The 23169-nt window shown below is 39.4% G+C and overlaps 1 protein-coding gene across 9 annotated transcripts in view; it reads left to right on the top strand.

Moving 5' to 3' along the window:
* Positions 1-23169, top strand: part of AFG1L (AFG1 like ATPase) — a 260517-nt gene that overhangs the window by 32001 nt on the left and 205347 nt on the right. For 8 of the 9 annotated variants that reach the window (XM_082404818.1, XM_082404817.1, XM_082404816.1 and 5 more), the window contains one exon: positions 21419-21642. In XM_082404818.1, coding sequence (XP_082260944.1) covers positions 21445-21642 — 198 coding nt within the window. In that variant the 5' untranslated portion in view covers positions 21419-21444. Of the gene's footprint in view, positions 1-21418; positions 21643-23169 lie in introns of those variants that run through there. The other variant, XM_082404819.1, reaches the window with a different exon arrangement.

Below are 23169 nucleotides of genomic sequence, written 5' to 3'. Positions count from 1 at the left end.
AGAAATCATTGCCTAATCCAAGGTCATGAAGATTTACAATTATGTTTTCTTCTAAGCATTTTAAAGTTTTAGCTCTTACAGTTATGTTTTTGATCCATTCCTACTGGGATTTAATTGGGAGTCCTTAAGTCTGAGTTTCACAGGCGATTGTGATGTCCAGACAGGATTGGGTTTAGAAAGCCCACACCTGTTAAGAGAGATCAGGGATTGGCAACCTTTTATTGTAAACATTCAGATAATACTTTTGTCCTTGCCTGCCATGGTCTCTGTTACAACTTTAGCTGACCCTCCATATTTGTGAGTTTGGCATCCGCGGATATAGCGGGCCAACTATTCATTGTACTGCACCATTTTATATAAGGGACTTGAGCATTTGTGGATTTTGGTATATGCAGGAGGTCCTGGAACCAGTCCCCTGCAGATACTGAGGGACAACTGTACTCAACTCTGGTGTTGTAGTGTGTAAACAGCCAGAGATAGTAGACTAATGCGCATGGCTGATTTGGCCTGCAGGCTGTAGTTTGCAGACCACTGGACTAGGTAAATATTCATGTATACTTCATTTTTTTGGTTTGAAATTTTTTATATATTTACATTTTAAAACCATCTGGAAAGTATTTTGGTATGCAGTATGAGGGGATAATCTAAATTAATTTTTCTATTGTCTTCCAGTTGTCCAGATGTCACTTGTTGAATGATCTCTTAGCTCCCATTGCTTAATTTATTTATTCAACAAATATTTATTGTGTGCCTGTCATATGCCAGGCATTGTAGGTGCAAGATATACAGTGAATTAAATAGGCATGGTACCTTCCCTCTCGTGGCTTGCAGTCTAGTTGAGACAGACAGACATAAAATAAATAACAAATAGATAATTACAAGTTGGGTGATAAAAGAAAAGATAATAAACAGTGATAATATTTGGTATGCCTCCCTCTTTTATTATATGTTAAATTATTCCATGAAGACTTCCTTTTGGAAAATCTATTCTATTCATTGATCTTTTGTTCATAGTGTTTTATATTTATTTTCTCATCTGGTAGTCAAGATCCCCCTCATTACTTTGCATCTTCATGATTTTCTAAGGATTTTGGATTTGGATTTTGGTGGAACTGTATTTAATCTTCAAATTAATTTGTGAAGAACTGACAATGTTATAATGTTGTGCGTTTCTTTTCTATAACACTGTGTCCAGTTTCCCAAATTTTCATTTATGCCTTTGAGAAAGATTTTAGTTTTCTTCACATAGATCTTACAAATTGACTGTTACTATGACTCTTCTTTTTTTTTTTTTTTTTTTAAATTTATTTATTTATTTAGGCTGTGGTGGGTCTTCGTTTCTGTGCGAGGGCTTTCTCCAGTTGCGGAGAGCGGGGGCCACTCTTCATCGCGGTGCGCGGGCCTCTCACTGTCGCGGCCTCTACCGTTGCGGAGCACAGGCTCCAGACGCGCAGGCTCAGCAGTTGTGGCTCACGGGCCTAGCCGCTCCGCGGCATGTGGGATCTTCCCGGACCAGGGCTCGAACCCATGTCCCCTGCATTGGCAGGCGGACTCCCAATCACTGCGCCACCAGGGAAGCCCCTATGACTCTTCTTTATTCTAGACTTTTTATCTTAATTGTAAGTGGGATCCGTTTTTTTTTTTTTTTTTTCTATTGTATTTCCAACAGGTCATTGCTAATATGTGAGAAAGATAAAGCCGTTAAAATGTTTTCCAGTATTCTCCTTTGCTTAAGAGGGGGTATAATTAAGCCACTGAGTTCTTTAAAATTCATAAGTGGCTTCCTGGAACCTTCAGGATTAAATTCAAACTGCTTATCGTTGTAAGGCCCTGTGTCACCTGGTTCCTTTATATTTTTCTAGTAGCCCAACTCTTGCCCCCTCTGCCTTTCACTTTATATCTCAATACTGAACTTGTTTCATTTTCTTTAGTACTATCCTCTCGTATTTCAGAGCCTTCTCCCAGCTTAATGCATTTCCTTCCCTTCCTTCCATTTTCCCCTGGCTAACTCCTGTTTGTCCTTTTGCTCTCAATTGAAACATCACTTCCTCTGAGTACCCTTAACTTATCTCCTTAAGCTAGGTTACTAGCTTTGGCTCTGTGATCTCATAGCATCCTCCTCTTCCTTTTACTTCGTACCACACTTTGTTAAAGTTGTTTATCCACTTGTTTATATCTCCCCCAGTGCCCTGTTGGTATTTTGAGTGCAGTTACAGTGTCTATCTAGCTAGCTGTGTTTGAAGTTTTTAGTACAGAGCCTTACACTCTATAGCTGCTTTATAATTTGTGGAATTAGTTGTTGCTTATTCAGTTTTTCTATTTAATAGCTTTTCAAATGATTCTTTTCAGTATAATTAAGTTTTTGAACCTAATTGCACCTGTTGGTACTTTTATCCCATTTTGTAGCATGGCAACATCATCTTGAATGTGATACAGCACTGATTTGTCTCCTAACTTTGTGTCATCTTTGTATTTGAGGGCTAGGTCTTCATTTAGTGCCAAATTTTGTTCTCAAAACTCAAAAAGGTGTACATAAATCTAGTTAGTCAAAATTCTTAAAAGCCAGCTATGTGAAATGTAAGGGCTTTTAGATTTATATGGAAAGGAATTTCTTTCCTCTAACACTTCAACTTTGGGCTTTTAGTAAAAAAGCTGCTGACTTACAGACATAGAAAACAAACTTATGGTTACCAAAGGGGAAAGGCGGGAGGAGGGATAAATCAGGAGTTTGGGATTAACAGATACACACTACTATATATAAAATAAACAACAAGGACCTACTATATAAAACAGGGAACTGTATTCAATATCTTGTAATAGCCTATAATGGAAAAGAGTCTGAGAAAAGAATATGTATATGTATAACTGAATCACTTTGCTGTACAGCTGAAACTAACACAGCATTGTAAATCAACTATATTTCAATTTAAAAAAAATCTGCTGCTGCTGCTGCTGCCGGGTTTTACAAGAGTGCCGTTTATTAGCAGAGGCAGGTTGAGCCCAGAGTGCAGGCAGGGCAGAGCTCTAGCTGGGCCTGAGTAGGATGGAGACCCAGGAGGAGTGGGTTGTTGGTTGCTCCAGGAGGCTTGAGTACTTCAAATTAGAGGGCCTGAGAGAGGTTTGTGTTTTTTCTGTTGCCTGGCTGTGATAAATGGGAGCACAATCTTCACTTGTCTGTAGTGTTATGGTGATTTTAATGAGGACAATATCCTGGTGGTAGTTTGGGGTCACTTAGCTTGAGATCCTGTCTTGCCTATTCACTTAAATTTTCTAACATTTTGTGGTGTTTTAGTTTCCTCATTTGTAAGAAATAACAATATCTACCTTAGATTTTTTTGGAGAAGATAATATATAGAATACCTTTCAGAATTCTATCACTTATAAATTTTCAAATGAATCCAAGGTCTGCAAAGAAAACCTTAAGTTGTTAAAATGAACCTAAAGCAGATAACTTTTCTGGGTTACATGGATACCTCTTGTAATCTGTTAATTTTGTATAACATCCTTAATTCTACTGAAGTAAACACATGTAATGCCTTGAAGTAGTCAAGGCTCATCACAAATCGTATTGAATATTTCTGAACATACAACCGTCTAGGAAGGAATAATACAAAAAGGTAGTTTTCTTTACCTTGAAAACTCTTTAAATTTGTATGGTCATGTGTTATCTTGCGTATCTTCAATTCTTTCCTTTAATCATAGGATACTTTTGAGCTGAGAAATCTTTACAGAGTGTTTTTGAGCTGAACCCCACTTTACTGACAAGTTGTATGTAAAATTTCTACACATTAAACTACATCTCTACTGATTTTGAGTATGAAGTTGGAGATGGATTCTCAAAAAATATTTAACCTCAGGTATTAAAACAAAAATACCTTAAGGGTGAAGCAAACCTTTAAAATAACATTTCTGAAAGGAAAATGCTTACTTTTTGTTGAAATAGTCTTTTCCACCATTTTGCTTAAGTTTCTAAAGAATATCTCTAAGACTTTCTTAACTATCTACCTTTGTGTAGAATTTGAAATTCCATTCCAATTTAAAGCACCAAAGAACACAGAGACCACACATCCCCTTTGTTGTTATTTCTCAGCTCTATGGAAACAGTGTCAACACAGTTAAGCTTTATGACATATGTTTTAGTCAGGGTTCTCCAGAGAGACAGAACCAATAAGATGTATATACATTTAGAAAGAGATTTATTATAAGGAATCAGCTCATGCAGTTATGGAGGTTGACAAGTCCCAAGATCTACAGTCAGCAAGCTGGAGACCCAGAGACCCAGGAGAGTTGGTAGTGTAATACCAGTCTGAGTCCGAAGGCCTGAGAACCAGGAGAGCCCATAGTGTAGTTCTAGTCCAAAGACTGGCAGGTTTAAGACCCATGAAGAACTGATGTTTCAGTTTGAGTCCAAAGGCAGGAGAAAACCGATGTTCCAGCTTAAAGGCAGTCAGGCGGAAGGAGTTCCCTCTTACTAAGGGGAAGGTCAGCCTTTTGTTCTATTCAGGGCTTCAAGTGATTGGATGAGGCCCACCCACATAAGGGAGAACAGTCTACTCAGTCTTCTGCTTCAGGTGTTAACCTCATCAGAAATACCCTCACTGGGGCTTCCCTGATGGCGCAGTGGTTAAGAATCCACCTGCCAATGCAGGGGACACGGGTTCGAGCCCTGGTCCGGGAAGATCCCACATGCCGCGGAGCAACTAAGCCCGTGCGCCACAACTAGTAAGGCTGCAAGCCACAACTACTGAGCCCCTGTGCTGCAACTACTGAAGGCCACGCACCTAGAGACCCTGCTCCGCAACAAGAGAAGCCACCGCAGTGAGAAGCCAGTGCACCGCAAAGAAGAGTAACCCCCGCTCGCCGCAACTAGAGAAAAGCCCGCGCGCAGCAACGAAGGCCCAATACAGACAAAAATAAATTAATAAATAAATTAAATAAATTAAAAAAAAAAAAAAAGAAATACCCTCACAGACACATCCAGAATAATGTTTGACTAAATGTATAGGCACTCGATGGCCCAGTCAAGTTGCCAAATAAAATTAACTATCACAAAATATGTCAAGATTATTGTTGTCCTCAGTGTGTGAGCAGCATTTCCCCTCATGTTCTTAAGGTGCTTGCAGCAGTCCAGCTGTCTTAATTTCACAGGTAAAAGTACAAAGGCAGGAAGGAATGAGTTTCTGTCCTGGTCTCCTTTTGAAGAGTATCAGGAGAAACTTTGGCAGAAGCTGACTTCCTCTTAGGCATCATTGGCTAGGATGGTGATCATGTGCCCAAGCTGCCATGATCCAGAGTCAAAATGGTGGAGTCAGGAGATAAATCTGGAGGGTATGACTCCAGAGCCCATGCTGTTTCCACTATAACATCCTGCCTCCCTGCTGGACCTGTAGGTACAAATGCTGGCTCTGCCACTACCTAGCTATGGGAACATGGACAGGTTACTTACTTAGTCCCTCTGTGCCTCAGTTTCTTCACCTTTAAGGTAGGAATATGTTAGTACCTACATCATAGGGTGGTTGTGAAGATTAAATGAATGAAGGTATGTAAAGTACTTAGAAAAGTACCTGGCACTTAGTGAGTACCCACTAAAGGTTAGCAACTGTTGCTGCTGTTGTTATTAACTATATGATCTTGGTCAGTTTACTTAACCTGCAACTTGCAGTGCTAACTCTCTGGTCCAAATCATAGACATCTCTGAACTGTACTATTGTTAAGAGTTTCCTAACTAGTCTCTCTGCTTCCACTTAAAAAAAAATTTACATATATATGTATTTTATATATATATGTATAATAGTTTTATTGAATACCATACAATATAAAACTACATACATATATAAAAATATATGTACATTATATATAATATATAATAGCATTATTGAATACCATACTATTCCTCCATTTCTGCTTTCCTTTTGCATTTCTATTATCTTATTTTCTACAAACAGATTAATCTTTTTTTTTTTTTTAATTTATTTTTATTTATTTATTGTTGGCTGTGTTGGGTCTTCGTTGCTGTGCGTGGGCTTTTCTCTAGTTGCGGCGACTGGGGGCTACTCTTCGTTGCTGCGTGCGGGCTTCTCCTTGCGGTGGCCTCTTTTGTTTTGGAACATGAGCTCTAGGCGCGCAGGCTTCAGCAGTTGTGGCACGCGGGCTCCAGAGCTCAGGCTCAGCAGCTGTGGCACAAGGACTTAGTTGCTCCGCAGCATGTGGGATCTTACCGGACCAGGGCTCGAACCCATGTCCCCTGCATTGGCAGGCGGATTCTTAACCACTGCACCACCAGGGAAGTCCCAGATTAATCTTTTAAAAAACAAATTGTGACACACCCCTGATCAAAACCTTCTACTTGATCTTAATCCTATCAAATTCACACTATTTACCATGGCTTACAAGACCCTACATGATCTGGTCCTTCCTCTCCTTTCCAACTTCACCTCCTTGTAACATACTCCACCTTGTTCATTCATTCATTCATTCATTTATTTATTTATTTATTTATTTATTTATTTATTATTATTTTTCACCGTGTTCATTTAAATCAGCCACGTAAACTTTCTTTTCTTTCTTTAAAAATGTGAAGCTTATTTCCATTTTCACTTTAGGGTTTTTGCCAGAGCTCTTCGCTCTGCCTGGGAAGTTCTCCCAGATCTTCCTCAGGGCTGACTCCTTTGGGCATTCAGGTGTCAACTTATGTCACTTCCACAGGAAAGCTTTTCCTCATAATCTATAGGAGTCCTCAATCATTCCCTAGCATGATGCTTCTCAGTCTTCAGTGTGCATATGAAACACCTATGTATTTTGTTAAAAATGCAAATTTTGATTCAGACCCCTAGGGTAGGGCCTGAGATTCCGTACTTCTGTTGAGCTCCCTGGGGATGCCATGCTGTTGGTCAGAGGTCCTAGGATATCACTCTGTTTCATTTTCACCATCATACTGATTATTATGTGATCTGTTGTTGCTCTTTATTTAATTTTTTGTCTCTCTTCCCCTTGACTGGAGGGAAGGCTCCATAAGGAAAGAAATTTGTTTTTAATTGTTGTTTCACCAGTGACATGAATAGTGCCTGAGCTATATAGTTGGTTCTTAAGAAACCCGAGTGAATGAATCAATGAACAGATTTATCCATGGATTTTTTTTTTAATTATTTTTTTTGACATCTTTATTGGAGTATAATTGCTTCACAATGGTATGTTAGTTTCTGCTTTACAACAAAGTGAATCAGCCATATGCATACATATATCCCCATATCTCTTCCCTCTTGCGTCTCCCTCCCACCCTCCCTATCCCATCCCTCTAGGTGGTCACAAAGCACCGAACCAAGCTGATCTCCCTGTGTTATGCGGCTGCTTCCCACTAGCTATCTGTTTTACATTTGGCAGTATATATAAGTCCATATCCATGGATTTTTAAGTTATTTGTATAATAGGATTATTGTGAGGAGTAAAACAAGTAATTATGTTAAGTTACTTAACCTAGTCCCTGGCACACAGTAGGTGCTCAATAAATGTGAGCTGCTATTAATAGAATTTCCTTCTAAAACTGTTTTGACAATTATTTTTAAAACAGTGGTTCTTAATCAGTTTTTGTTCACTTGTTTGAAAATCTGAAGGAATCTGTAGTATATTTAGAGATCTTACCTCAGAAGAAATGCACAAACATACACACATACACACACACAATTTTCTTTTAATTTCAGAGGGCTCTCAGACCATCCCCTCCATTCCTTGCCAATTGACTTGTCATGGACCCCAAGTCAAGACCTTGTTTAAAAAAAAAAAACCTACGTGTGTATAACAATTCTTGTTAGGGCTGTTAGTGACAATTTGCCTTTTTCTAATTTCTTTTGTAATTGTTGCTGTTGAGTTGCCTCTTCTTTCTGTGTTATAGGTTACCATGTGCCATTAAGAAGAGCATAAATGTGGTTTATTATATTACTTATTATTTTTAATATTTATTTATTTATTTGGCTGCGCCGGGTCTTAGCTGTGGCACACGGGATCTTCGTTGCGGCATGTGGGATCTTTTAGTTGTGGCATGCAGGATCTAGTTCCCTGAACAGGGATCGAACCTGGGCCCCCTGCATTGGGAGCAAGGAGTCTTAACTACTGGACCACCAGAGAAGTCCCTATTATATTACTTATTAATGCCATGAGATTGTTTAAGTGGAACATATTAGCATAGACTGTAAGACTGGAGAACTTCAGAAGAATTTTTTTGTTCTAAACCTCTGTCTTCAGATGAAAACTTAAATATTGGGGGAAATCGCTTCTTCCCCTGCCGATAGCACCCCCACAAACAGACAAACATGGCGTATATCCCTGAAACTTGCCAAACTAACTGTAAGAAGCGTGCCAAGCATTAAACCTACAGAGTGACACAGGACAAGAAGGGCAAGGACTCTCTGAATGCCCAGGGAAAGCGGTCTTATGACAGGAAGCAGACTAAGCTGCTTTTCTGGAAAAAAGGCTAAAACTACAAGTGGAGATTGTGCTGAGGCTTGAATGCATTGAGCCTAGAAAGTGCTGCAGAGTTAGAGAGTACTGACTGTTAAGACCAGCAAGCGTTTTGAACTGGGAGGAGATAAGAGAAAGGGCTAAGTACTCCAGTTCTAAACTTCATCTTTTTATTGTGAAGACAATACAATCTGGAGGTTATGTTCACTTCAAAAAAAAGTTGGAGCAGGGGGAATTGAAGTAATAACAAATACACTCAAAGCCTGGGGAAACTCATTTATTTTCCTTGGGGAGAAAAATTGAAGTATTTGTTAAAATACTATCTAGAAAGTTATAATAGATTATTCAGATGCTAAGACATCATGATATTGACTAAATCTTATAACAAGTGGGCTATGGAGTATAGTGGGATCTTCCTTAAACTTCGTTTAGGAGAAAGTAGTGAAATACGGTACAAAATTGAGGTATTAGAACAGCTCAGACTTTTTGTGACTCTAAAATCTTCCATTTATGTTTGTAGATTAGTTTGTGGATCTTCAGAATGGCATTTTCCCACTGTCCATTTGGAGTACAATAAGACAAATTAATACAAATCAAAATAATATGGCAGCAGCATCACATAATTTGTGTACACTGATGCAGTAACAGATTTAATTTAGTGCAGCTTTTGAGAAGTCTTTTGTGATTCAATTTATACAGCTGCTGTCCAGGCCTAAGCTGGCCAATCTCTCAGCCTTGAGTGTCTTGCCTGACTGATTCTCTCTTTCTTTTTCTTTTTAAAAAGACTGATTTTTTTTTTTTTAAAAAGACTGATATTTTTTAGAGCAGTTTAGGTTCACAGCAAAATTCAGAGGAAGGTACAGAGATTTCCCATATACCTCCTGCCCCCCACATGTCCCCTGTTATCAATACTCCCCAATTATCAACATCCCATACCAGAGAGGTACATTTGTTACAGTCGATGAACCTACATTGACACAGCATCATCATCCAAAGTCCATAGTTTACAATGGTGTAGTACATTCTTGGTGTAGTACATTCTACGAATATGGACAAATGTGCAATGACACATATGCACATTAGTGTATATTTTAGGGTATTTTCACTACCCTAAAAATCCTCTGTGCTCTGCCTATTCACACCTTCTTCCTACCTACCCCCTCCCTTTGTTTACTACTGATCTTTTTACTGTCAATAGTTTTGCCTTTTCCAGAATGTCATATAATTAGAATATAGGACCTTACAGTATGTAGCTTTTTCAAATTGGTCTTTCACTTAGTTATGTGCGTTTAAGTTTTTTCCATGTGTTTTCAAGGTTTGATAGACTCATTTCTTTTTAGTGCTGAATAATATTCCATTGTCTGGATGTACCGGTTTATTTATCCATTCTCCTACTGAAGGACATCTTTGTTGCTTCCAAGTTTTGACAATTATGAATAAAACTGCTATAAATATGTGTGTGCAGGTTTTTTTGTGGACATAAATTTCCAACTTCTTTGGGTAAATACCAAGGATAATGATTGTTGGATTGTATGGTAAGAGTATGTTTAGTTTTGTAAGAAACCGCCAAACTGTCTTCTAAAGTGGCTGTACCATTTTGCATTCTCACCAGGAAAGAGAGGTCCTATTGTTCCACATACTGGGCAGCATTTGTCAGTGTTCTGGATTTTGGCCATTCTCATAGGTGTGTAGTGGTATCTCATTTTTTTTGGCCATGTCACATAGCTTGCATTCCTTGACCAGTGATTGAACCTGGGCCCTGCAGTGAAAGTGCCAAGTCCTAACCGCTGACCACCAGGGAATTCCTTCTCATTGTTCTTTTAATTTGCATTTCCCTGATGACATATGATGTGGAGATCTTTTCATATGCTTCTTTGTCATCTGTATATCTTCTTTGGTGTGGTTTCTGTTAAAGTCTTTGGCCCAGTTGTTGTTTTTTTTTTAATTTATTTTATTTTACTTTAGTTTTATTTTTGGCTGCGTTGGGTCTTCGTTGCCGCGTGTGGGCTTTCTTTAGTTGCAGCAAGCAGGGGCTACTCTTCGTTGCGGTGCGCGGGCTTCTCATTGCAGCGGCTTCTCTTGTTGCGGAGCACGGGCTCTAGGTGCGTGGGCTTCAGTAGTTGCGGCATGTGGGCTCAGTAGTTGCGGCTCACGGGATCTAGAGCACAAGTTCAGTAGTTGTGGCGCACGGGCTTAGTTGCTCTGTGGCATGTGGGATCTTCCCAGAGCAGGGCTCGAACCTCTGTCCCCTGCATTGGCAGGTGGATTCTTAACCACTGTGCCACCAGGGAAGTCCCGTTTGGCCCAGTTTTTAATCAGATTGTTTGTTTTCTTGCTGTGAGTTTTTAGAGTTCTTTGTATATTTTGGATAATAGTCCTTTATGAGATGGGTCTTTTGCAAATATTTTCTCCCAGTCTGTGGTTTGTCTTTTGATATCATGGCATTGTCTTTTGCAGAACTGAAGTTTTTAATTTAATGAAGTCTAGCTTATCAATGATTTCTTTCATGGATTGTGCCTTTGGTGTTGTATCTAAAAAGTCAAAGCTATACCCAAGCTCATCTAGGTTTCTCCTACGTCTCCTATATTTCTCCCATGTTATCTTCTAGGAGTTTTATAGTTTTTTCTTTTACATTTAGATCTATGATGCATTTTGAGTTAATTTTTGTGTAGGGTTTAAGGTCTGTGTCTAGATTCATTTTTTTTGCATGTGGATGTCCAGTTGTCCCAGCATCATTTGTTGAAAAGACTTATCTTTGTTCCATTGTATTGCCCTTGCTCCTTTGTCAAAGATCAATTGGCTATATTTATGTGGGCCTATTTCTGGACTCTATTATGTTCCATTGATCTATTTGTCTATTCTTTTGGCAATACCACACTGTCAGGATTATTGTAGCTTTATAGTAGGTCTTAAAGTTGGGTAGTGTCAGTCCTCCAATTTTGTTTTTCTCCTTCAGTATTGTGTTGGTTATTCTGAGTCTTTTGCTTCTTCATTTAAACTTGTGAATTATTTTGTCAGTATCCACAAAATAACTTGCTAGGATTTTAATTGGGATTCCGTTGAATCTATAGATCAAGTTGGGAAGAACTGACATTTTGACAATATTGAGTCTTCCTATACAGGAACATGGACTATCTCTCCATTTTTAAGTTCTTTGATTTTGTTCATCAGAGTTTTGTAGTTTTGTTTATATAGATCTTGTACATATTTTGTTAGATTTATACCAAAGTATTTCATTTCTGGGGGGTGCTAACGTAAATGGTATTGTGTTTTTTAAAAAAATATATTTATTTATTGATTGATTTATTTTGGTTGTGCCAGGTCTTAGTTGCAACATGCAGGATCCTTTGTTGTGGCATGTGGGATCTTTAGTTGTGGCATGCGAGCTCATAGTTATGGCATGCGGGCTTCTTAGTTGCAGCATGTGGACTTCTTAGTTGCGGCATGTGCACTCTTAGTTGCGGCATGCATGCAGGATCTAGTTCCCCTACAAGGGATCAAACCTGGGCTTCCTGTATTGGGAGCATGGAGTCTTACCCACTGGACCATCAGGGAAGTCCTGGTATTGTGTTTTTGTTTTTTTGTTTTTTGTTTTTTCTGGTATTGTGTTTTTAATTTCACATTCCACTTGTTCATTGCAGGCATATATGAAAGCAGTTGACTTTTGTATATTAACCTTGTATCCTTACTATAATTACTTGTTAGTCCCAAGAGTTATTTTATTGATTCTTTTGTATTTTCTGTATAGATGACCATGTCATTTGGGAACAGACCATTTTATATCTTCCTTCTCAATCTGTATACCTTTTATTTCCTTTTCTTCTCTTATCGATTTATCTAGTACTATGTTGATAAGGAGTGAGGAGAGGGGACATCCTTGCCTTGTTCTTGATCTTAGTGGGAAACATCTAGTTTCTTACCATTAAGTATGATGTTCACTGTAGGTTTTTTGTAGGTATTCTTTATCAAGATGAGGAAGTTCCCTCTATTCCTAGTTTACTGAGAGTTTTTATCATGAATGTGTATAAGTTTTTGTCAGATGCTTTTTCTGCATTTATTGATCTGATCATGTGATTTTTCTTTAGTCTGTTGATGCGATGGATTACATTAATTCATTTTAAAATGTTGAACCAGGGACTTCCCTGGTGGTCCAGTGGTTAAGACTCCATGATTCCACTGTAGAGGGCATGGATTTGCTCCCTGGTCAGGGAACTAAGATCCTGGATGCCACGCGGCACAGCCAAAAAAAAAAAAAAAAAGAAAAAAGGTTGAACCAGCCTTGCATTCCTGGGATAATTCTCACTTGTTTATAGTGTGTAATTCTTTTTATACATTGTTGGATTTGATTTGGTAGTATTTTGTTAGGGATTTTTGCGTCTATGTTCACGAGAGATATTGGTGTAGTTTTCTTTTCTTGTTATGTCTTTGTCTTATTTTGGTATTAGGGAAATGCTGGCCTCATAGAATGAGTTAGGAAGTATTCCTTCTGCTTCTAATCCTCTGAAAGAGATTGTAGAGAATTAGTATAATTCTTTAAATGTTTGGTAGAATTCACCAGTGAACCCATCTGTGCCTGATGCTTTCTATTTTGGAAGACTATTAATTATTGATTCAGTTTCTTTAATAGATGCAGACCTATTTAGATTGTCTGTTTCTTCTTGTGTGAATTTTGGCTGATTGTGTCTTTCAAGGAATTTGTCCATTTCACCTAGGTTCTCAAATTTATGGGTTGAGTCGTTCATAGTATTCCTTTATTATCCTTTTAATGTCCATGGGATCTATAGTGATATCCCTCTTTCATTTCTGATATTAGCAATTTGTGTCCTCTCTCCTTTTTCCTTGTTAGCCTGGCCAGAGGCTTATCAATTTTATTGATCTTTTCAAAGAGCCAGTGTTTGGTTTCATTGATTTTCTCTGTTGTTTTCAGTTCCACTGATTTCTGCTCTTATTTCTTTTCTTCTGCTTACTTTGGATTTAATTTTCTTTTTCTAGTTTCTTAAGGTGGAAACTTAGATGATTGATTTTAGATCTTTCTTCTTTCTAATATATGCATTCATTGCTATAAATTTGCCTTTAATCACTGCTTTTGCTGCATCCCACAAATTTTGATAAATTGTGCTTCCATTTTCATTTAACTCAAAGAATTTTTACATTTATCTTGAGGTTTCTTCATTGACCCATATGTTATTTAGAAGTGTGTTGTTTAGTCTCTGCATATTTTATTTTATTTTTAAATTAAAAAAATTTTCTTTTTTTGGCTGTGTTGGGTCTTCATTGCCACGCATAGGCTTTCTCTAGTTGCAGCGAGCAGGGACTACTCTTCGTTGAGGTGTGCGGGCTTCTCATTGCGGTGGCTTCTCTTGTTGCGGAGCATGGCTTCTAAGGCGTGCTGGCTTCAGTAGTTGTGGCTTGTGGGTTCTAGAGCGCAGGCTCAGTAGTTGTGGCGCACAGGCTTAGTTGCTCTGTGGCACGTGGGATCTTCCTGGACCAGGGATCGAACCTGTGTCCCCTGCATTGGCAGGTGGATTCTTAACCACTGTGCCACCAGGGAAGTCCCATAGTCTCTGCATCTTTTAGAATTTTCCATTTATCTTTCTGTTATTGATTTCTATTTTAATTCCATTGTGGTCTGATGGCAGACATTGTATGATTTCTGTTCTTTTAACTTTGGTAAGGTGTGTTCTATGACCCAGAATGTGATCTATCTTGGTGAATGTTCTGCGTGAGCTTGAGAATAATGTGTATTGTGCTGTTGTTGGATGAATTATTCTATAGATGTCAAGTTTAGCCAGTTGATTGATGGTGTTGTTGAGTTCAACTAAGTCCTTACTGATTTTCTGCCTACTGGATCTGTCCATTTCTGCTAGAGGGGTACTGAAGTCTCCAACTATGATAGTGGATTCATCTATTTTTCCTTATAGCTCTATCAATTTTTACCTCATGTAGTTTAACTTGATGGTCTGTTGTTAGGTGCATATACATTAACGATTGTTATGTCTTCTTGGGGAATCAACTCTTTTATCTTTATGTAACATCCTTCTGTATATCTCTGATAACTTTCCTTTCTTTGAAGTCTGGTCTGTCTGAAATTAATATAGCTACTCTTGCTTTCTTTTGATTAGTGTTAGCATGGTGTGTTTTTTTCCATCTGTTTTTAAAAAATATCTTTATTGGATTATAATTGCTTTACAATGTTGTGTTAGTTTCTGCTGTATCCATCCATTTACTTTTCATATGTATGTGTCTTTGAATTTAAAGTGAGTTTATTTTAGTCAACATGTAATTGCGTCTAGGGTTTTGAGCCACTCTGACAATCTTTTAATTGGTTCATTTACACCAATCACTTTCTTTTCAATCTTGGGGGCAGCAGTTTGTCCTGTGTCCTTCCTTCTCTTATGGATCTGAGAAGGTACGTTGATTTTTCAGCTTTTTACTTGTTGTTGGGATAGAATGGCAACTTATAAGCTTCTTATATGCAGTACTAGATAACCCATGATTCTCTTTTTATGTCTGATGATTGCCTGAAGTGATGCCTCATCTTCAGTGTAACTTGGTTTTCTTTTTTGAGAAATGTGAATGAAGTATAAACTACTCAATAAAGATGTTGGGTTAGTAACAATAAAAGTGGAAGCAAAGGACTTTAAGCCTCTCCAAAGCCAGATCCCAATAGAAACAATGTACTTTGCCCACAGTCCTGATGGTTCCTATGAATAACTTTAAAAATTAGACATTTTATAATTGTAAACAGGAATATGAAGACTGAGGAATAGCTACTGGATTTGGCAACAGTAGGCATTGGGTGGGGACTTCCCTGGTAGTCCAGAGGTTAAGAATCTGCCTTCCAATGCAGGGGGACGCGGGTTCTATCCCTGGTCAAGGAACTAGGATCCCCCATGCCACAGGGCAACTAAGCCCACATGCCATGGTTAGCCGGTGCACCGCAACTACAGAGCCCACATGCTGCAACTGCTGATCCCATGTGCTCTGGAGCCCATGCGCTACAACTAGAGAGCCCGTGGGCTCTGGAGCTCACGTGCCACAACTAGAGAGAAGCCCACATGCCGCAATGAAAGATCCTGCATGCCTCAATGAAGATCCTGTGTGCTGCAGTTAAGACCCGACGCAGCCAAGAATAAATAAATAAATTAATTAATTAAAAATATTTTTTTAAAAAAGGCATTGGGTGAACTTGGCAGAAGCCATCTCAGTAGAAGCTTGATTATAATGGGTTGAGAAATGAGCAGGATGTGAGGGGATGGCCAGAAAAAGTAAAGGCAACTCTTTCAAGTGGTTTGGCTATGAAGGGAAGGAGGGAGAGCAGATGTCAAGTCAAGGAGGTTGTTTGTTGTTGTTGTTATTATTTTAAGAGGAGAGGGTTGAGCTGATATGAAAAAAACTAGTAGAGAGGGGAAGGGAGATGATATAGTACAGAGGTGATTAATGAAGAGAATGACATCTCTGAAAATGTAAGAAGGGAGGGGATTCAAGAAATATTTAATAAACACCAATCATGTCAGGCACTATTGCCCTCAAAGAGCATATGTTCTGATGGGGACAGAAAACAAAAAGGTAAATAAGTATCATATAAGGCATTTAGTATAACTAAATCTAGTGGTTCTTTAGATGTAAATAATAAAAATATATGTGTATAAAATACCAGAGAATATCATGCATAGAAAGATCCTTTTTTTCTTACTATTTCATACTTTTACTACATTAGTTATTACTTCATGAAACTTGTTTTTCAGTTATGTATATTTGTGTGTATATTGGGTCATAATTTTTTTTCCAAAAAATTAATCCACTGATTAGAGGATGAGTGAAGGCATTAATAGCCCTTGATGGAATGAGAAATAGCTCTTAAGCTGTAACTGCAGAAAGAAAAGAGAATGGGGTAGATACAGGTGAGTTTGGAAATCTGGTGGTAGGGAGCTGAGGGTGAGTTGAGATTTGTGGAGGAGAAATTAGGCTGGCAGAGGGTTGGAGGAGGAGGCTATCCAGTTGGGACAATGTGTGAACAAAGGCATGGTTATGAAATGAAAGAATGGAAAATGTTTGAGATATGGTGAGCAATCCAGTTTGACTAGAAGGCAACCCACATTATTGAATCTACCTTTGCATTTTCCATTCTACCCCGCTTCCTAACATTTCTGCTGTTGCCATCCTAATTTGGGCCTGTATTATTCCCACTTAGAATAGTTTCATAACCAGTTTCTCTGTACCCAAATTCATTTTACTTGCTATTTCCAGTTGATCTTGATACATTACTGCTGCAATTTTTTTGTTCTTCCACCCGCACTTAAAACAAGTCAACTTTGATATTCCCTATTACCCATTACATGTGGTGGTACTCAGTCATTTCTTGTATTGAAAACATAGATGCATTTTGGAGAGTAGAGGGGGAGTAGTCTGAAAATGCAGGCTGTGCCCCTATTATGGATTCCTTGAACCTCAGAATGAGGACACTATCTATGCTGGGAATCCCCAAGACTACCCCCAGGTTTGGTGATTTACTAGGAAGACTCAGAGGACTCAGCATATGGTTATACTCACAGCTACGATTTATTATAGCGAAAGGATACAGAGCACAAGTAGCAAAGGGAAAATGCATGTGGGACAACGTTCAGAGAAGATTAGGCACAAGCTTACAAGCGTCTTCTCCCAGGAGAGTCAAACAGAACATGCTTAATTCTTCCAGCAACTTACTGTGACAACAGGTGTGAAATGTCTATTAGGGAAGCTCATTATAGGCTCAATGCCTAGAGCTGAGCGGTAGTTACGAAGGCACCCTCTGCCTAGCATGTGCCAAAATTACAGACTTATAGAAGGAAACTAGGTGTTCAGCATAAATCACATTGTTTGTATACGATACAAACATTTAGGCACAGTGAGTCACTCTTACCATTTCTGGGAATGATGGGAACCCAAGTTCCCAGTCAAGGGCCCATTTTTGCAAGCAGGCATTGCTAAGGACCATAGTCTCAGGCCTGCTGTGTTAACTCTTTTCTGCACACTATTCTTACTTAATGTGATCCTATAAGGTGGAGAAGTGGCCTTAGGGGCTGCTTTGGAAATGGGCTGGTATGGGCGTGGGAATGAGGGAGATATGAAGAGGTCAGGACTTTTTTACCCCCTCTTCTTTTCTCTTAAATAAATTTGGGATCCGATGGAAAGTTTTGTATAGAAAAAGGTGCTGCTGTTAAAATTGCATTTGAAAACCACTCCTTTAGGGACTTCCTTGGTGGCCCAGTGGCTAAGACTCTGTGCTCCCAGTGCAGGGGGTCCGGGTTCGATCCCTGGTCAGGGAACTAGATCCCACATGCCGCAACTAAGAGTTCACATGCCGCAACTAAAGATCCTGCATGCTGCAACTAAGACCTGGCACAGCCAAAAAAAAAAACTGTTTCCCTTAAAAAAAAAAAAAAAGAAAAAGAAAACCACGCCTTTAAACAATGAGATGAATTTTAAGCGAAATATTGATAAAATCACATTGAGATTTTAGTAAGATCATCCCTGTAGTTGATGGAAGATATTTTTAGAGATTGTGGTGTGGTCGTGGTAAATGTGAGGCAGGAGGTGATCAGAAGCAGGGAGGCCAAGCCAGAGACAATAAGAGGCCCAGCTGGAGTGGTTGTGTGAAGATGGGAGGAGGGAATGGATTAGAGAGTATTTAGGATGTAAAATTGAATAGCACTGATGATTGATTGGCTGAGGACCTGGTTGAGGGCTGGGGAAAGGGTTTGTGGGATGGAGGAGAAGGAAATTAGTATTATCTTAGGTTTCTTACTTGGTTGATTCCAGGGAGTGGAAAAGAGCATTTTCCCTGGTTGTGAGATTCTCAAATCCTCCAACACTAATGGGTATCTGTCAATTCAGTTCTGGCACGATCTACCTGGAGGTAGGATCGGATCCCCCAAGTTAAAGGGCCAGTCCCACAAAAGTGGCCCCACTTCAGAGGCCAGCTGCAAATGGGCTGCCCAAGCTACTCACACTTCCGCATGTCTGACTGCAAATTTAGGGGGTTGATACTTAGCTAAATTTGATAATTTACTAGTAATGGTCATAGAACTCAGAAAAAACACTTTACTTATGTTTATCAGTTTATTATAAAGGGTACATAGAACTCAGGAACAGACAAATGGACGAGATGCACAGGGCAAGGGATGGGAGCAGGGATGTGGAGCTTCCGTGCCCTCTCTGGGTATGTCACCTTCCTGGCACCTTGATGTTTTCACCATCCTGGAAGCTCTCCATATCTTATTGTTCAAGAGTGTTTATAGAAGCATGTAAACATATAATTTTTTAAAATTACTTAAATAATTAATTAATTTTTGGCTGAGTTGGCTCTTTGTTGCTGCGTGCAGGCTTTCTCTAGTTGTGGCGAGCGGGGACTACTCTTTGTTGCGGTGCACGGGCTTCTCACTGCGGTGGCTTCTCTTGTTGCGGAACATGAGCTCTAGGCGTGAGGGCTTCACTAGTTGTGTCACGCATGCTCAGTAGTTGTGGCTCATGGGTTCTAGAGCACAGGCTCAGTAGTTGTGGCGCATGGGCTTAGTTGCTCCGCAGCGTGTGAGATCTTCCCGGACCAGGGCTCAAACCCGTGTCCCCTTCATTGGCAGGCAGATTCTTAACCACTGTGCCACCAGGGAAGCCCTATAATTTTTAAAAGCTAACTTGTGAAACTGCATCTATAGCCCAATGTTTCCCTTTTTCCTGTGAAACCTTTATTGAAGTACAATTTGTATACAAATAACGTTCATTGATTTTAGGTGAACAATTCAATGAGTTATGACAAATGTATACAGTCATGTAACCACCATCATAATCATGATATAGAATATCTCCATCACCCCTAAAATTTGCTCCTACCCCTTTGCTACCAATCCCATAACCTTATTCCTGGGTTCTAGAAACCACTGATTTGCTTTCTTTCACTAGAAAAGTTTTGCTTTTTCTAGAACTTCGTATACTGTAATCATATAAAATTGAATTTTGCTTCTGGCTTTTTTCAATTAGCGTAATACTTTTAAGATTCATCTACATTGTTATATTTATCAGTAGTTTAATCCTTTTTACTTCTGAGTAATATTCCATTGTGTGGATATACCATCGTTAACCCATTCACCAACGGATGGACATTTGGGTTCATTCCAGCTGTTAAATATTATAAGTAAAGCTGCTGCTTTGAGTATTCAAATACAAAAAAAAAAAGGTGTTTATAGAATTTAATCTCCAGCCTCCCCTGCCCTCCCAGGTTGGTGGGTGGGGCTGAAAGTTCCAACTTTCTAAACACTTGGTCTTTCTGGGGACCAGCCATGTCCTGAGGTTATCTTGGGGCCCTACCCTGAGGTCATTAGCATATGTGGGATGGAAAGAGGCTCATTATGATAAACAGAAAACACTCTATCACTTAGGAAATTCCAAGAGTTTTATGAGCTCTGTACTAGGGACTGTGGACCAAGGGCAAATATATTTCTTATACCAGTCTGGTAAACATCTCAAATTGCTGGAAACCTTTATGGAACTCTCAACCTATGCCTCCAGCTTCAACATGAACCCAAGCCTTGTTCTTGGTCCTATGAGGCCTAGGGTTCCAGGAGACCCTTAGTCCAGTTCTCTTTTGCAGGCTGTAAGCCCCCTGTATTAGTTAGGGTACAATTTAGGCCTCCGTAACAAAGAGACCCTAAAATACACTGCTTGAAAAGCAAGATAGACATTTATTTTACATAAAAATCCAGGCAGGTGGTCCAGAGCTGGTTTGGCAGCTCAGTATTGTTAGGGAACTTTGCTCTGCTTTGCTCAGCATTCTGTGCGCCTCTCCTTGCCAGGTTGGCTCTTCCAGCTGCAGTCATGGCACTTTCTTTCCAGTCAGAGGGAGGGAAGGGAAGGGGAGGAGTGGGATTCGCCCTTTCCCTTTAAGTGCTCCAGAGCGGAGCTGCACACATTTCAGCTTACATCCCATTGTTCACATGACCATCCTGGCTGCCAGAGAGGCCAGGATATGGAATATTTCACTAGGCAGCCTTGCACCCAGCTAAAACCTTTATTCAGAAAGGGAGAACAGTTATTAGAGGATAGCTCTGCCCTATCCCCAACAGTCATGGTATATTTAAGGATTTTTTTTTTGCCTTTTTTAGAAAATGATGGAAATAATGTTGTGACTGTTAAATTTTTTCCTAAATTAAGTATTTTCCATATTATTGAAACAAAGGAAACATGGTATTCAATGAAACAAGAGAAACAATGGCAGAATACCCTTGTAAAATCTTTGTCTAAAAATGTGCCAGTTTGCTGCTCACTAAACCTGCCCTGGATAAGGAATGGAGTTATAACTGGACCTTACCACAGACAATCAGTTTTCTTCCCCAAGAAGCTAAAAAAAGGATTATCACACCTCCCTGCTTTGAAACAGACACTCTGTTGTGTCTCAACTCTTTGTGTTCAACCTAAAGGTGATGGAAAAGGGAAGGAGTCTGGCAAGCAGTGGGCTGAATTCAATGTGGTAACATCTGAATGCTGTGTTGTTTTAGACAGCGAATAAAGAGGCAGTAGAAAACCCTTTGTGACTAGTGTCTAAGTCTCTGTCTTTGTACTGAAGAACCAGATTTAGGCCTAATGTAAAGAAAGGTACCACCCCTGCTGTGAGGAAGGATGTGATGAACCCCGGTGGCTCATTCATTGGAGTGGAGGCAAAGCAGACATTCCATTTTTCCTGGAAGAGGGGTTGTAGTGATAGCTTATGAGTTTGGGGTTTATTAAACTGAGACATTTATAAATATATTTATGTTACAAAATGTGTTTTATATTATTATTTTCATCAAAGTGATATTTACAACAACTGCTCAAATATATATAATTATAACTGGTTAAAAGTTTTAATGTGACCATTAAGAAATAATGTAGAGCACTATGAAATATCTTCATTTCAGAAAGTCTAAAAATTTATATCTATTTTTGTTTATAGCCTATACAGTTCAGACAGCCAAGAGTATGTCTCCAACTGCTGCTACAGAGGTTTATTCAAAAGCTTTAGCTGTTTGCCATGGACCACTGGACCACTATGACTTTCTGATCAAAGCTCGTGAGCTAAAGGACGATGAACATCAAAGAAGAGTCATACAGTGTTTGCAGGAATTACATGAGGACCTTAAAGGATACAGTATAGAGGCAGAAGGCCTTTTTTCTAAGGTAAGGTTTGTGTGACATTAAAGATTGAACAGTTAAAAATGTAAGCATTTAAAAAATGGATTAAATGCAGTTGGGTACAATGATGAAAGAGCTTGAAAATTTCCTACCAGTTCCTTTAAACAAGCTCTGTTAGATCCCCATTTCTGACCTCTTGATGTTCCATAGCTTTCTTTCACCTTCAGGGGGATTCAAATAGCTTCATATTGAGGTATTTTAAAAAAAAAGACCCGAAATACCAGTCAAAGGGAAAACTTGTGTGCATTTCAAAGCTTCTCCCTCCCTCTAGGTTAGGCCTGGCCCAGGATCAGCAGCAGAGAAGAGGGAGTGGCTTGTTCTTCTCTCTCTTCTTCTCCTCTCTCTGCTCGCTTGGCTTCTCTAGGGTCAGAATGAGGGGGATAGAAGATTAGAGTGAAACAGCAGAGTCTTAAGTGACCAGTTAAGGGCCTTTTGTGTGGTAGATGCTGACATGCTAGCTTTCTGTGGGGGGCACTGGGTGGATTCTTCAGGACTCCCATGAGGACCTCCCTGCTGCTCCACTCTGTGACTGACCTCTTATGACTCTTAATGGAACACCTCACACCACTACGGCCTTGCCCTTGCACTTAGCCTTCTTAGGGGGGTCCTTTCAGGACAGTGCTAACCAGGTCACCTTTATGGCACCTACTTAGGCCACAGGAAGTATCACATCTCATTTCTCCAACCCCTTCTGCATGGGCAGCTTCAGTCAGTCTCCTGCCCTTGGACTTCTGCAGATATAAGAAGCAAGCACCAGTGTCTGTCTTTGTCCTGTGCACCCCTATACTCCTGGGGACACGTGTCAAGTTCTTCCATGAATTCTTTCACACCCTGCTTTGGTAGCTGTCTGTAGATTTTCTCACCTAAATGAGTATCCAGCCCATTTTTTCCTTAATGCTAATCTCCTTGGATGTTTCTCTTGGGGACCCCCTGCACTTGGCATGAACTTCATCTGGGGGAAATGCCACAGAATTCTTTACCCAGCTAACAACTTTCTGCTTTGATTACTTTGGTTTTAGGGCTGTTTTTTGACTTTTTTCTTTTCTCTTTTTAAGTAATTCCTGCATGGATACAATTAGTGCCTCTCTTTAGTGTGTAGGGGGACCTGTCTCCCCTTGTCCTCAGCTTTGAGTTTTTGGTGAAATTCTGAGACACCAGGAAAACTCCCATTCCTTATCCTGCTGTAGAAGCCATTGTCATCAGTGGTGTCATCCTCAAATCATGAGGGGTATTAATAGTTATAAGAGTTAGAATATTGTTCAAACTAAGAAACTACTTTTCCTTTAACTGACTGACCAAACCTCCTCCCCCCACCCCCCTACACAAATATTCTTTTATTATAAGATCTTTATAAGAAAGGTATTGTATAACAATATGTTAGTAGTACTTTATTTAAAAACCCTACTGAAAGTAATTTTACTTTTTAAAAAGCACTTCAGAGTGTAATGAAATAGTTTTATTTTTATATAAGGAAAAGGCTGCCATTGTGTTAACATCTTTTGGTTAAAAGGA

This window comes from Balaenoptera borealis, assembly GCF_965194805.1.
Source record: "Balaenoptera borealis genome assembly, chromosome: 9".
Lineage (NCBI taxonomy): Eukaryota > Metazoa > Chordata > Mammalia > Artiodactyla > Balaenopteridae > Balaenoptera > Balaenoptera borealis.
This window is presented reverse-complemented; position numbering and strand designations above follow the sequence as displayed.